General features: G+C 33.1%; 1 protein-coding gene across 3 annotated transcripts in view; it reads left to right on the forward strand.

Annotated features, from left to right (window-relative positions):
* Positions 1–2,630: 2,630 nt before the first annotated feature.
* Positions 2,631–15,709, forward strand: part of LOC106468301 (LIM domain kinase 1-like) — a 79,905-nt gene continuing 66,826 nt past the window's right edge. For 2 of the 3 annotated variants that reach the window (XM_022396640.1, XM_022396641.1), the window contains exons 1-6: positions 2,648–2,679; positions 2,803–2,899; positions 3,190–3,201; positions 6,922–7,057; positions 9,014–9,123; positions 9,530–9,721. In XM_022396640.1, coding sequence (XP_022252348.1) covers positions 2,664–2,679; positions 2,803–2,899; positions 3,190–3,201; positions 6,922–7,057; positions 9,014–9,123; positions 9,530–9,721 — 563 coding nt within the window. In that variant the 5' untranslated portion in view covers positions 2,648–2,663. Of the gene's footprint in view, positions 2,680–2,802; positions 2,900–3,189; positions 3,202–6,921; positions 7,058–9,013; positions 9,124–9,529; positions 9,722–15,709 lie in introns of all 3 variants that reach the window. The other variant, XM_013928719.2, reaches the window with a different exon arrangement.

Here is a 15,709-nt window from a genome sequence, read left to right on the forward strand (position 1 = left end):
ATAGTGCTAAGAGAGTGAGTCCAACACTTCATCAAACTGTCACATGTATTGGTGTTCACATCCTGTTTGTGATGCAATAGTTCTTACTAACTCTGCTATTGACCCTGGGTCACCGATTCCCAGGCTCGCCTCTCAAGCTTATTTTAAGTAATGCACGTGTTGTACTGCTTACTTCTGAATGTTGCCTCTTGTATAACCAAGTTCTTGTTTATTAATTTCTCAAGGCTTATTTCATAACAGAGGCGTCCCATTGTCGCCTCCCTTTTCTTTTTATATCTATATTAACTTGCTTGCTTGTATTGAAACTCTTAAGCTTTTATTCTAAGTATTTTTAAATATCCACAGCTATTGAAACAATTGATGAAATCTTTAAATGACTTCGTTAAAACGTTTAAATACTTACTCTGAGTACTTTTAAATACTTAAAGCTCTTGAAGCAGCTGGTGAGACCTTCGAAATACTTCGTTAACAACCTTTAAGTTTTCTCCTAAACACTTCAAAACTCTTGAAGCAATTGATGAAATTTCCTCGAAAATTTCAAGTTGCTTCAGAACTATCACCATTACTTCTAAGTTTATGGTCAACTTTCGTGGTCTAAAAGAACAACATACAATATTGTTTCGTATACCAGAAAAATGTACAAATCATATCTATTGAAAGAAATGATGAATTCATTAATGCAATGTTAAAAAAACAAGACCCACTTTTATTATTATTTTAAACTGTTTTAGAATTGCTGTTCTAAATAAGTACTTTCACAAAAGGTATTATGAATATAATTTTGATTAAACGTCTTCTATTAATGAAAAACAAGTTATATATGATAACACTATACAGTATCACAGTTTAGGAAGACACATGAAAATTACACCCAGTGCTTCTGTTTTACAAAGTTGTTTATTAATCTTATTTCTATGAACGTTTTTTCTGGAACAATAAACTGTCTTAAATTACATTATATTTAGCATACTGTTAACCCCCAGTAACACAGTAGTGTGTCTGCATAATTACAATGCTAGAATTCGTGTTTCGATACCCGTGGTGGGCAGAGTAAAGATAGCCCATTGTGTAGCTTTGTGCTTAATTACAAACAAACATACAAGCATACAACAAATTATTAGTTGGTGCATTTCACTCCTCTTGTGGGATGCTTGAAATTTGAAAACAGAGTTTCAGTCGTTTTTTGTTTGATCTTGCAAAAACATGCCTGCTAGTATTATTACAGCCTGTATTAGGTATTCTCAACGTTGTATTAGTTTTAATATATGAATGCTGTCTACTGAGTTTTGTGTATACTTAATAATTCTTTAAATTGTGAATTTTCATTCACTTCTAGAATGAATACTTCACCTGACCAACTCACTGCTTACTTGTATTTATGACTAATGTACCCATGTCTAGGTATTAGTCGAATATACTAGATTCTTGATCTTTTCTCGAAATTTCTAGATATTGTAAGACTACTTTTATGGACTTACTTGATCTTAATGTCATGCGTTCTCTGGCGAACATCTAAATTAAAACAATGTTTGTTTGTTTGTAATTAAGCACAAAGCTACACAATGGGCTATCTGTGCTCTGCCCACCACGGGTACCGAAACCCGGATTCTAGCGTTGAAAGTCCGCAGACATACCGCTGTGCCAATGGGGGCATTTAAAACAATGAAAATATAGTGTTACGTCTCCGTTTGTTAATTAACTTTCCGTAACTCCGACGAAACTTTAGCGACACAAGTCCTTACTTAATAAAACTGGTTTATTCTTTCCGAATATAACTTTACCATACACTTAATTTCAACAATTACGCTAAGACAAACGCGATAACAACGAACGTGCTCAATAATACTCTCTGACTGCAGATCAATTACTCACTGTCTACACACACATTGTTGTGCCGTCACGTTGTCACCCTCTTATATATACCAGAGTACCCTATATCTAGTAATCTCCCGACAATTCACGAAGGTACAAGATATTTCCAGAAAGCAACAATAGCTTACAACAATATTTATATATATGCCAACATTTTTATATCAAGACGATTCAATTGCATAATATTTAGAAATATCTAAGAGTGATACAATGTCCTTTAATGTGAAAACCGACACTGATGACATTCAATAGATCTTTAACTTAGCCAAAGCATCTTCTTCGTAAGCAAAGTCACAATTTAGAATTCTGCTCAATTCACAGTTGGTTCTTTTTCAGATTGTTTTTGGGGCACGTACTCGACAAAAATATGTTTAGTTTAAACTACTGGAATAATCACCTCCTTTATGGAATTTTAATTTTGAGACGTATGAAATAAACTATTATTTTCTAGTTGCAAGAAGTCAAAAACAGTATATTTTATCTCGTTAATGCCAATAAAAGCCCCCCAGTGGCACAACGGCATGTCTGTGGACTTACAACGCTAGAAACCGGGTTTCAATACCCGTGGTTGGCAGAGCACAGATAGCCCATTGTGTAGCTGTGTGCTTAACTCCAAGCAAATAAACAAACAAAAGCCAATAAAAATACTTTAACTTAAATTTAAGAAAAGAAAGAAAAAAAAATATCTGTAATATTTCATTTCGCCCTCTGGTGATTTTATTTTATCAATGTCACTGGTTTCTGAGCATGCGTATAATGTATGTGGTAAAAGACTAACGCTATGAAGAACCATGGAGGAGGCATCAGGTATGATAGAGAAACAACCATTACAATTTATCGAATTTTTAACATATTAACGATACTTTATTGCTCACGAAATATATTAGGCGAAATTAAATAAAAAAAAAATATTTTGTGTGAATTTTTCAGATGATGCCCTTATGGTTTGTGCTGGCTGTTTAAATGTTATTGATGATGATGAGTATATTCAGGCGTTAAACAGCGATTGGCATAACGATTGCTTCAGGTTAGTCATTCTCAGTCTTATAATAATTAATACTATAGGGTAAACATATTCTTTATTTCCATTCATATAATTACTTAAAGTATTGTGGAACATAAATGTTAACCTAGTTTTCACCAGTCAATTTTCATTCGGTAGTGTTTCTGTTAATAGTTTAATTGTGTTTTAATGCATAGTAATACTGCTAATAATACTAATATTAATAGTAATAATATTAGTAGTAGTAGTAATGTATATCACATATGAATATCTGTATCTAATTATAAATAATTTCTTTCTCTATGCCACTGTAGTATTGGAATCAGGTAATTTTCTTTAGTTTCTTTTGTGCTTATGTGAATAAATCTTTCATAAATGTTTTTCTTATCAGATAATATATATATACTTAGAAACGTTTTAAAAGTTACAGTGTCAGGTGTTTTGAGTCATTAAGCGTTTTACACCTTTCTTTAAATTAATTGTAATTTTATAAACTTTTTACGTTGATAAACCTTAGTATCTTCCATTGTACCTGTAAGTTTCATGAACTTAAAGTTGATTTTTTTTAATTCATAGTTTAGTTCCTGTCCTTAACAATATAGGAATTTCCTTTTTCTTTGAATGTGAGGCTCTGTAAGAAATATATTTTTTTTTTTATATATTGATTATATTTTGTATTTTTGTTCATTTAGATCAGCCACCAGTTCCTTTTTTAACCATATGTACATTTTCTGAAAGTTGATTTTCCTAAAATCTTGAAAATGACACTTGGTAGCTTTAAAAGTAGTTTATTTAAATTATAGAGAAACAGTTGTGCAACTCTCAAGATCTCTTATACAATATTTCCAACTGTATTCCTTTCAGAATTAAAATAACATAAGAATAACAGTCTTTTCTAGTAAAAAAAACAAAACAAAACTGGTTCTGTCTTATTTTCTACATGGTTACTTTTTGCTTCTCTATGATTGTTGTTGTTTTAGCATGAAGCTACATAATGGGCTAGCCATAATCAGTGTACTATGGGGAATCAAACCAGAGATTTTAGTGTTGTTTGTAAACCTACCACTAACCCATCAGAGGATGCTTCTCTATCTATGAAACAAAAAATAACAATTAGGATATTCATATTCCAATTTTTTCTTTGGGAAATAAATATATTTTGGCTAAAATCACAAGTTTTTCCTTAATTAATATATTAACGTAAAATAAAGTTCCAGTGAGGCATTTTTAGTCACATCTGTTTTTTATTTAATGGCATTATGATTGTTTTTAATTTATTTTTGAGGCATTTAATCCCACATTAAGTAAAGAAAGTACTAAAGCTTTGTTTCTTTTTTAAATAATATGTTGATTCAATTTATAAATTAAATATAATTCATAATATTTTAAAAAATTTGCATTTCTTCTTTTTATAAATTCTTGCTTTATTAGACTATTCAGTTATTTATGTTATTTTTATAGTGTTATTTATAACAATATGGTCTTTTTAGTCATAAGTGCTTAAATTTATTGCTGACATTGCTTTTTATGGCTCTCAGGATAGATACAGGTGACTGTCATCATAATTGCAACAGTAAATTGATTACTAAATTAATTTCATTCAGCTGTAGCATCAGTCTTAATTTATTTTTTATATTTAAACTTTTTTGAGCATTTGGATTTCCACTGACTCCATAATCAGATATTATTATGAGTAAGATAGAAAGTCATCAGTATTTGTCATGTAGACTTTTTGATGCTAAATTCTGATACCTGATGATGGACTCGGTGAAAGTTAGAAAGCTCAATAAGATTTGTTAATGGAAATGTTTATGAAAATATGCCATTTTCCTCTGTGCTGAGTTATTCTTAAAGTAGCCTGAAACATTGTCTGAGCAGAAATAAAAAACCAACAAGTTCTAAACCAAACTTGAAAAAGTTTAGTTATAAAAGATACTTTTTCAGGGTGTGTTTATTCTGCAGCAATGCTGCATAAAAAATTAATTCAGATTACAAGAACTTTACTTTTTCCTTTTGAATCTGCTAAGAGGCATTGCAGGGAGATAGTTTCTGTTCCAAAGCAAGATGAGAGGCCTGTGTCAGTATAAAGCTGTGGTTTTTCAGTCTCTGTCATGTTGTCGATCTTTCTCTTCCTGAATCACCCTCTTGCTTTGAACCCTGTTATTTTCATATTATATGCTCTTACTGCTGGTTGGTTGGGCTGCATTCTCACTTTGCTTTTCAAGGTGTTTGCTGGTTGTGGCTGTTTGAACCATTTCTTTGACCTCTACATTTCTTATCTTGTTTCTTCTAGTTATGTTGAAGCTTTCCATAAGCATTTCATTTCGCAAGTAATGATTTTGCATTCTTAATTTTTATTAAGAGTCCAGGTTTGATATTAGTAACATAGGGAAGGTATAAAGGTAGTGTTTATTAATTTGCACTTTATTTTCAACAGGATATTTGGAGGTTTCAGGAGAAGTGTTAATTGGTAGTTTACATAATTCAATTTTTGTATTATTGCTTCAAGATTACAAAAACAACTTAGTTAAAACAAGAATTTATGTATGATATAAGCTCTTTCAACAGCATAGTTTGATTGTATTAAGATGATACCCTATTTGTTTTCCCTGTTGCCTATGTTAATCATTTGCTATTTCAAATGCAGTTTACTTACCTTTTAAGTGTTTTTGAGAATCCTATTGACTGCACACTTGCAAAAATTCTTTGAATGGAGATTAAAATTATGCTTATGCAATTGTAGCTATAAAATTTGAACATAAATTCAAGATGAGTTGTGAGTTAAATCTGTAAAACTCAGTTTACTTTGAGCAAAAGAACTTCAGAAAATCTATTTTACATTAGAAAAAAATAAAATAATGGAAAAGGTATACATAATAAAACTGGTCATCTTTATACCTCTAACTGGTCTCCAACAACTTGATTGTAATAACCACTGGAAATTTAACTAAGTTGACTGTTAATTAACAGACTGGTAATATAAACATATTAGTGGTTTTTGTTTAAAAAATGGAGTATTAAAGTGTAAAACACAAAACATATGGTAGTCAGTGTTGTAGATCTCAGTCTTGGACCATTTGGATCTTGATGTTTTACAGGTCTCAAAAAATGAGATTGGCTAAATTTAAAAGTTTTACCTGTATTTAGACCTACCCAGGATTATCATATGCTAAATATCAATTACGCAGTGGTTCATGCAAGGTGCAGTATAGAATCAAAGATGTTTTACTAGTATAACCCCTTGGTAGTTTGTACTACACCTTTGCAATGATGTTTATAATGCCTTCCTTATTTTTGATTATGTCACCAACTGCCATATACCTGTACATCAATCCACAGTTATAACATGCACTATTAAAAAATAATTGCTACTATACATTGCATTAAGCATAGGCTTGCTACAAGTTTGTATGATCTTCATCTGGTGCACGTATTTACGTTAAGTGTTAGAGAATATCCAAGATATTCAACATGTCTAGTAGATCTGATGTGATCCTGTTTGGCTTCAAAGATGATAAAGGTCAGCAAATAAAACAAAAGAAAAACTTGTTGTTTTTCAAGAGTTTATGGTGTCAGTAAATTCTTTCATTTTATATATTTTTTCATAGGAGGAGACGTTAAAACAAAGACTGTGGGGTTAACGTGTAAAAGATTTGTGGTTAAGATGCTAATAACGTTTGTTTGACACATGTGAATTTATTCTTGTTTTATTTTTCATTTTGTAATTTATTACAGGGTTTTGGTCTCAAACCCTCAGGTCTTGGCCTCAGGCACTGAGGTCTTGACTACAACACTGATAGTAGTTAATTTCTATTTCTTGTGGTATTTCTTCATATGATCTCAATAATACATTCATCATTTTACATTTGCAAGAAGAAAAATGGAAAAAAAATATGTTGGGATTGTTTCATAATTTATTCCAAAATATGTATGAATATGAAAATAATTTTTAGTATCTATAATAATTTAGACTATGTAATCTGTACTTTTTTGATATTTCTGAATTTATATAAAAAATAGTAACTTGAAATATTTATTCTGTGCAGGTGCTCTGTCTGTGATATTCCTCTCAGTAACTGGTATTTTGAAAAGGATGGATTGTTGTTTTGCAAAAATGATTACTGGGCTAAATATGGAGAAGCTTGTCAGAACTGTGGAGAAATTATCACAGGGCCTGTTATGGTAAGCTTGTCACAAAGTCATGGATAAGTGACCTATTACAGATATGATAATACTGCTCAGAACTAATACAAAAATGACAGGAATAATTGAATTTAACTTTTTTTTTGCCATTGGTTATCTTAAAGAACTGATTTGATACTTAGTTTTACTTGCTATGAACATGTTATGCTTGTATTGTTTTTTTCAGTTAAAGAAAAGAATCAATACTATTATGCAGGAATATATATCAAGAAAGTCCTGTATAAATATCATTCTAAGTCCATTGTGATAAGTTTCAGTAAAAATAGTTTCAACTCTACCATGATCAGTGACTCGTTAATCTCAAAATAGTGTCATTCAACACCAATTTCATTCTTGTACATTCCACGCATGCTACTACATGTAGTTATACATGATAGATTCAACATCTAAATTAATTATTGAACATTCAAGTTACTTCAGAAAAAAATAGGAGCAACAAGTGTACAATTTGCATTTCAAATTATTCTGAAGTTAAACAGAGATTTGATTTGAACATCATAATCTGCCAAAGAAACATATCTTAATTTTGAATGTAAGTAATCCTTACAAGTTCCTGAGTGCCACATGTGCAGAATTGATGAAATACATCACATAAAAGTAATAATCTATAACTGATCAAAGCAAGCAACTTACATAGAACTGAATTAAAAATAATAGCCTCTCTTTTTATGCCTTATTATGATTACAACTATAAATGTAGCTCAGCTTTGAACATAGATACAGATAAAGTTTAAATACCATTATATAGAACATATTATAAGATATTTTCATCAAGGTAGAATGAATAAAATGGCATGAGAAACCATTTATGGTTTTGTAGGAAAGTGATTAGGCAGAGAAGAACAGACGATTTTAGTGGGTATTTTAGAGAACTCGGGAACAAATCACAGAGCTGGGAATTATTTGATGGTTTCTTTAGAGTTTTTTCATTCTGGAACATATTTTCAGGTTTAAATTACACTCATTTGAAAACTACAGAAATTTTCTTCAGTTCTATCATCACTTAAACTTTTTTTAGGTTTAAAGAGTATGGTAGTTGATGGTAAAATGTTCCAGTGACTTATAAGTGATTCAAATCCTTATTTATTAAATAGTAACTTGTGTGTTCAGACAATGAACATTATATGAAGTTTCTAAAGCCGAAACTAAATAGTTTGTATTAAGTTTTTCCTAAGCTTCATGCAATTAAGCATTTCCATTGCAGGAAGGAAAAAATAGAAGGAATTTAGTTTTTTGTTGAAATACGAACTACTACCTCTGGTTTGAAACTTGCATTATTATTATGTTCTTTAGCATCTTCTATTGGTATCACAGCTTGTCATGTGTGTACTTGTTGTGGTTTATCAGAAACATAGAAGATTAAGAAATTATATTCCATTCACCAATTAGATATTGTTAAAATGTAACATAGTTGTGTATAATATTTGGAAGTTTCTTTGTGTTTGAAAACCTGAAGTTATAAAAACATTTGGTACCCTCCAACTATCATTAGACCTAACCCCATCATTATAAAATAAAGTTTAAATAAAGGTCATTTTTTTTTTTTTAGTTTAAGAAAACAAGCCTCTAATATATAAAGGAACTGTAATTTAAATTTAAAAAAAGGTAATATATAATGTTATATAAATGCTGTTTATAATGTTATCTGTTGCTGATGCACAGTATTTTTTTGTTTTGACGTTGATCATAGTATGTCACATTATTTGCATAACCTTCTGTGAATTTACTTCTTATTTCTGCCCACAAATACTTTTATAAAACATTTTTATTTACTTTAATCAAAGTCCTCAATTTTTCTTTCCAAGATTTCAACTATATACTAAATAATTAGATTCCTGTGAAACTCAGTAATGTTTTAAGTTACTTTGTCAACATTTTCATAATTTAGTGGTAACAAAATATAAAAATGTACACATCATGAAATATTTCTTCCAGGTTGCTGGTGATCACAAGTTTCACCCTGAATGCTTTAAATGCACTAGCTGCGGTAGTTTCATTGGAGATGGGGAATCATATGCCCTGGTGGAGAGATCCAAACTGTATTGGTGAGCAGTTTAAATTTTATTATGCTCATTTCAAAAATATACATAAGAAATATCAAAGAAAATGTAGATGATAGATGTTTTTGGCAAAAATATCTGTCACAGCTGTTTTGTCAGCTTATGACAAAAAATATCCTCTGATGATGCTTAAGAGCTACGTGTAAAATTTAAAATGTATGAAGTATTTTTGAAACCTCTTATTAAATTTTGTAATTATTTGGTTATAGAAAGTAAAAGAGTTTATTAGTAATTCTGTTGCTTTTCCAAGAAAATATATCATGCATTTTGTAAACTTAAAATTTTTATAAACAGTTTTTTATAAATTGAGAGAGATTTTACGATTATCTAATTTATTAATTATTGTTAATTGGGTAGTGTTTTAAGATAATTGGAAATTCATATGATTTAGTGGGTCATGTTACAAAAGACACATGCAGCCACTCTCAGGACGATCTCCTTTTGGAAAACAGCCTCATAGCATTCAGCTGGTGGAAATTCCAGCAACACCAGGAGGTAGTGAGAGACGAATTAAACTTTCCTTGGATCGACCAAAGACATTGAGCATGAATGATGCCATTCTGCTTGGAGTGCATATAGCAGAGTATGTATATATATGTTTTAAATTATATGATTTGGTTAATGTTTTGCAAGCTTTCATTAATCATTAAGAGTCATTTGTAGACAAAAAATCTAAATTGTTACTGAAGTATTTTCAATAAAGATATCTCCATGTTGACTGCGTTGAGTGCAAAGTGATTATCATGTTAAGATGATAAATACTTTTCTTCATTTGAAAAATCTCAAATTTCACTCTAAAACATCCTAACTAAATTTCAAACGTTTTTTTGTCAGTAAAACTTTATATTCCCATATGGTACATTACCTCTTCTCACATAAATAGCTATTCTCGTTCAGTGCTCCCCTCTATTTTCAAAAAATTTGTTTATGCTTGCCACAGGCCTTTTATCTCCCCTGCATTGAAATTGACTGATTCCAATGCGTCTCTCATGCAAATCATCATGCGTCAACTCTCCACCAATAGGAGTGCGACATACTCTCATGATGTATAAGATTCCCTCTGATCCATTCTATATAACTATTACTTCTTGTTTGACAGTGCTAGCATTCAGACATTTTTTGCTTTTGGTGCTTTTCGTGTGCTTTTCACTCATGAATTTAATAGTTTCAATTCCAAAATGAGATTACTTCATTAATTTTTTTACTTTATATTGAAGATGCCTTTTACTTTAACTTAATTTCCCTGTTTTTTTTTCTCTCACATTTGCATTTGGCTATCAAACATAGAATCATATTTCTGAAATGAATTCTGAGGTTCATGTTACCACTTCAGGTCATACCTCCTACAATCACTCTTTTACTGGCTGCAGGTGGTGGTGACCCATCATTGGATTTACCAACAATTATCCACTTCAGTTGTGCTCATGTGTGGGCTCTTCATGACCAGTGGAATCTTGCATGGAATCCTTTGCTGGCTCATATTACGCTTCCTCCTACTCTTGTGGACAATCTGCAATGGTTGTTGGACAAGACTCGCACGTCAACTGGTGTCCCAGTTCCTCCTCCTCGTCCAGATTTACACATGAAATGGATACATACATTCAGGGATGAGAAGCTTGGGTCAATCAACATGAAGCATCATGGTATTGGTCTGCAGCCCAGAAGTCTTATCATATCAACAACTTGGAGCTTTTCGCTGTAGCATAGCTTTGGTTCATTTTCTCCATCTGGACAGAAAGTGTCTGGTAATGATCCATTCCGACACTTCTATAGTGGTTGCTTATCTCAATCATCAGTGCATGTCATGTTCCAGATGCTTTCAATATTGTTGTGGATTGGCTTTCCTGCCCAGACAAAATCTATTCAATGGAATGATCTCTTGATTCTCATGTTTTCCAGTGGCTTTGCCTTCAGTGTGGTATTCCTCACGTAGATACTTTTGCCACATCCCTCAACCACAAATTCCCTCTGTTTTGGTCTCCGGATCCTCATTCTCTTGCCCTGGCTGTCAATGCTTTCAGCCAGGATTGGACCAACAAATACCTATATGTTTATCCTACCATCTGACTTCTTCACCGGGTTATTTCGATCATCCATACCACTTCATGTCAAGTCCTTCTGATTGCTCCTTATTAGCCAGCTCAGCAGTTGTTTCTGCAACTTCTTCAGCTCCAACTTACCCCTCTGTTACCTCTTCATCTGTCACCTTTCTTTCTTCATCAACCTTGGTCACTGGTGCTTCATCCAGCGCTTTGTCTTCCATTTTCATGCTTCATTTTTATCTGGTCCTTGGCAAGGAGATCTGGCTTGTTCCGACAAATAGCTTCATTTCTGGCTCATTCCAGTTACCCCTCCTCCATTGGAAGCTTATCAATGTAAATGGAATGTTTTCTTCTGACTGACCCACTGTTTCTTGTATTGCAAAATTTCTTACTTGGCTTTTCAGTCGAGGGTCTTCTGTCTTCTTAATCTTGGGTTATCTGGTGGCTTTGTCCCACACCATTCCTTTTCCCAATACAGTAGGGTATTTACCTCTCTTACCCTTTCCCTGTTGATGTGTTCCTTCTGAATTCCTCCTCCATCGCAGTGGGCTACCCTTCCAACTGGGATGTTAATGTCATACTTCACTGCTTCAGTTTGCCTCCATTCAAACCATTTTTTACATGCTCCTTGTTTCACCTTTCCCTTAAGACTTATTTCCTTCTCCTCTTAGCCTGTGGGTGTCGCTGATCTGACTTGTTTGCCATCGATGTTTCACATACTCTTTATCATCCTACATATATTGTACTTTATCCGGATCGTTCTTTCCTCCCAAAACTTCGGCAGCCATTTCACACCTTTATCCTAGGTCTGATCCGGAGAGACTTCTATGTCCTGTACGTGCTCTTCGCTGTTATGTTGCCCACATGGCTTCTTTCCGTGGTACCCGTTCCTGCCTCTTTATTCCTTGGCAGTCTTCCTCTGATTGTGATCTTTCTCCTTCCACCCTTAACAGTTGGGTTCATATTTTGATTCAATTGGCTTATTCCTCTTTATTGTCTTCCTCCTGTACTTTGTTCCAGGTGTCTTCTCATCAAATTCGACACCTTTCCTTTTCTCTGGCATCTCATATCGTTGTTCATTGGAGGGAATTCTTTAATCGGACATGTGGACTACTCCTAATATGTTCATCTCTCCTTATTTGCATAGGATCACGGTTTCTTCCTCTTCAGGCTTGTTTTCCACCTATAGCCATTCTTCAGACTTTAGTGAGATTTTAACTGGCTAAATTCTCTCTTATTACTCTTTGTTTGAATCCTGCTCTGTGGCAAGTGGTGCCTGACCAGGTATTCTTTAACCTTTCAAATCTGACTGTCAAGCCCTGTCAACTTGCATATTATAATTCCATGGCCATGAAATGCACACTGCAGAAATGGGGTGTTCCACAAGATTGCTTGTAGGTTTATCCTTGCAATAGAATTGCTTCATAAGTTCCAGACTATACCAACCCATGGACTATGTGGGTAGGCAGAAGGGAGATAGCTGCCTATTCTTGCCATGCCTTGTATTGAATGAATTGGTATGGTCTGCTTTTAAAAATAGGGTTTCATGGTCACCTATTGCACTGTCTCAGCTGTTGACATTCCTATGAACTCTCTGCCGCATTTTACCCCCTTTTCTTCTAGTGGAATTTGAGTTCTTACCACTTTCCAGTTCCAAGCTGCTGGAGTGGTGGACTATCGAGGCATCCTCCAGAATGGGTTAATGAAATACATACAAAATATAGAAATGGTTATAAAACCATTTAGTTAAGAGTAGGGTGGTGGTGTTTTGCTGGTGTAGATGATGTAATGTCCTGCACTATGATACATAAAAACAAATGTAAATGAGATATCAAATTGCAGTTCACCCCTTCGATTGGGATTCCTCATCCTATCCCCATATGGATGTCAATTCCCAGTAGCCGGGTTTTGGATTTAGAGTAGAACCAATCAACAGAAGTCCTCACACGTGTATTACAGATGTCTATATTTCTCCCTCTTTTATACTCCATCAGTTTTGTGGGTCACGGTGGAGGAAATTGGGGATTGTTATGGTTCTTTCACTTCCACTATCCCTCGATATTCTTTTCTGATGATATTACTGCACTTGGGGTGGTTCCAGTTAATTTCACATTTGAGGGAGATGGTTCATGTTATGCAGACACCTATACGATACTGGATATTGGGTTTCCGGACCGATCTATCAATTTATCATATTCACGTGTACTTGTTCATGAGTTGGGGTATTAGATTCCCTCTGGTCTCATGAACTTGAGGTGAAGATGGCATGATCCTCTTTCATACCCCCACCAGATGGCTGGGTTTTGGATTGTAGTTGACATGCCACCAGTATGATCTTCTTTCCTACTCCCACAGGGTTGTCAGTTCCTTGTGGTGTGAGTTTTGGATTGTAGTCAACTTGCTGGTGGTATGATCCTCTTTACTACCCCCATATGGATGTCTGTATATGGTGGAAGAGTTTTGGATTGTAGTTGATTTACAGATGGTATGATCCTCATCCTACCCCCATGTGTATGTCAGTTCCCGGTGGCATGGGTTTTGGATGTAGTTGACTTACTGTGTACAGGCCTGTCACACCCAAGACACTCTACACCTAGGGGCACATTCTTTTCAATTTACCTTCTTTTATACTTTCTGGGATTAAGTTTCATGGTCTGTTGCATGGTTTGGATCACTTTCCAGCCATAGTTCTCTCCCATTTGGATGTGCTCCTCTGTTTTCCACCCGTGTATGCAACATCTTTCTATGATGGGCGAGAAGTATACCTGGTTCTGATGTGGTGTGGTTCTCCACATCAGATCTTTGAATCTGACTGTTTCAGCTTAGGTAGTGTCCTTCTGATGTTTTTGTGGGATGCTTCTTTATTTCCTTTGCACTGGTCCCTCCATCCATTCATTGCGGGATTCTATCTATTTATGTGAGGTAATGTACCGTATTGGAAATTATAATTTCCCTACTCTGAGAATGTATTTCCAATAGGTACTTATCTCCACTTACACTTCCCACCCTTCCTCCCCACTGACACTGGTGCTTCCATCTTTTGCCAAAAACTCGAAGGGATATAGTATTAAATGTCAGAAAGAACTGTTGGCAATTTCTGAAAAAGAGGATGTGACAGGTGGGTGTAGCAAGAGGGGTCTTATTTTATATTTTATGGCTCTGTAACTAAATATAATTAAAAGCTATGAAATTATGCTTTGTCTGAGTGATGACATCATAATAGTGAGTAATTTATCTTAAATTTCATACTTCTTGGAGGTGTGGTAAATAAATTAAAGAAGAGAGATGCCTAGAAAGAAAATGTCATGTTTCTCAAACTAGAGGAAATTCAGTATATTTTTAATATTGCCTTGTAAAATTAAGAAGTTAAAACTTGTAGCTCCTAAAATATGAAATATTAGCTATGTTTGAATGCTATATATATTTGTTTACCATGGTAAAAAAGTAGTTAAATTTTGAATTCAATTCACTAAAACCTCATGACATGCACAGAAAAAGATGCCCATAACAAAAGTGTTAATATGTGAATTTTTAGATTATTTTTTTGGTTTTATTTGTTGTATATCCACACAGATTCAGAAAATATTTTTTATTACATACTAATGCATTCTTTAAATGTCTTTGTCTATAATAAATTGTATTATAATACGTTTTCATTTCATAATACGTATTGCACTTCTCTCAGTCCTATTAAATGTCCTTAATGTTTGACAGTATTTCAGAATTTACTTCTTGTCTGTGTTTGTAAAAAATATTTTTACATTTATTTCAAATGAATTTGATTTCAAGTTATTTTCACAAAATGATATATCACCCAAATTCTGACGTGTAAATGACTCATGTAAACTCATCATTAATTTAACTCTTTCAGTACGGGCTCGGTTCTGGGATCGACCTTGTAACCGTTTTGTGCTTGTTATAGTTTTCATGCTATAACTTTTAATTAGTAAATGTATGTTAAGAAAATTTGGCAGATTATCAGTAAACATTACAATGCTTTCATATGCAAAATATCAATTTGTTTTATTAAGTCTTAAGGTTTGTAAAGCAGTGATTTTCTCTTGCCTTTTTTTTCATTTCACATGTTGCCTATCCAACATGCAAAGTAATTTTAATTTTAAGATTAAATATACTTTTATGCATCAGAAAATTTTCAAATGTTTTTTAAGAAAAAACTATATTTTATCTGTTATTTTCAGTAACAATTATATTTATGGCTTTGGTAGATTTGACCGATCTCATAACCACCAGGAAAAATTAGGTAATAAATATAAATTATGCCTCTTTTGTTTTAGAATGACAACAAATTATAACACAGAAACATAAATGTTTAGACTAAATAGCCTAAATCTCATAACATTATATATTTATATATATCTATTATTTTTATTATATTGACCTTTCAGCTATTCCAGGCTAACACTACAGAAGTTACAATGATGCGGCACATGTGCATTCATGTTACTGTATTGAATAATATAAAACTGACCTTTAGTCTTTACAAAGTGACCTGTCTTGGCTGGGTTTTA

Source organism: Limulus polyphemus, unplaced genomic scaffold (genome assembly GCF_000517525.1).
Source record: "Limulus polyphemus unplaced genomic scaffold, Limulus_polyphemus-2.1.2 Scaffold2955, whole genome shotgun sequence".
Classification (NCBI taxonomy): Eukaryota; Metazoa; Arthropoda; class Merostomata; order Xiphosura; family Limulidae; genus Limulus; species Limulus polyphemus.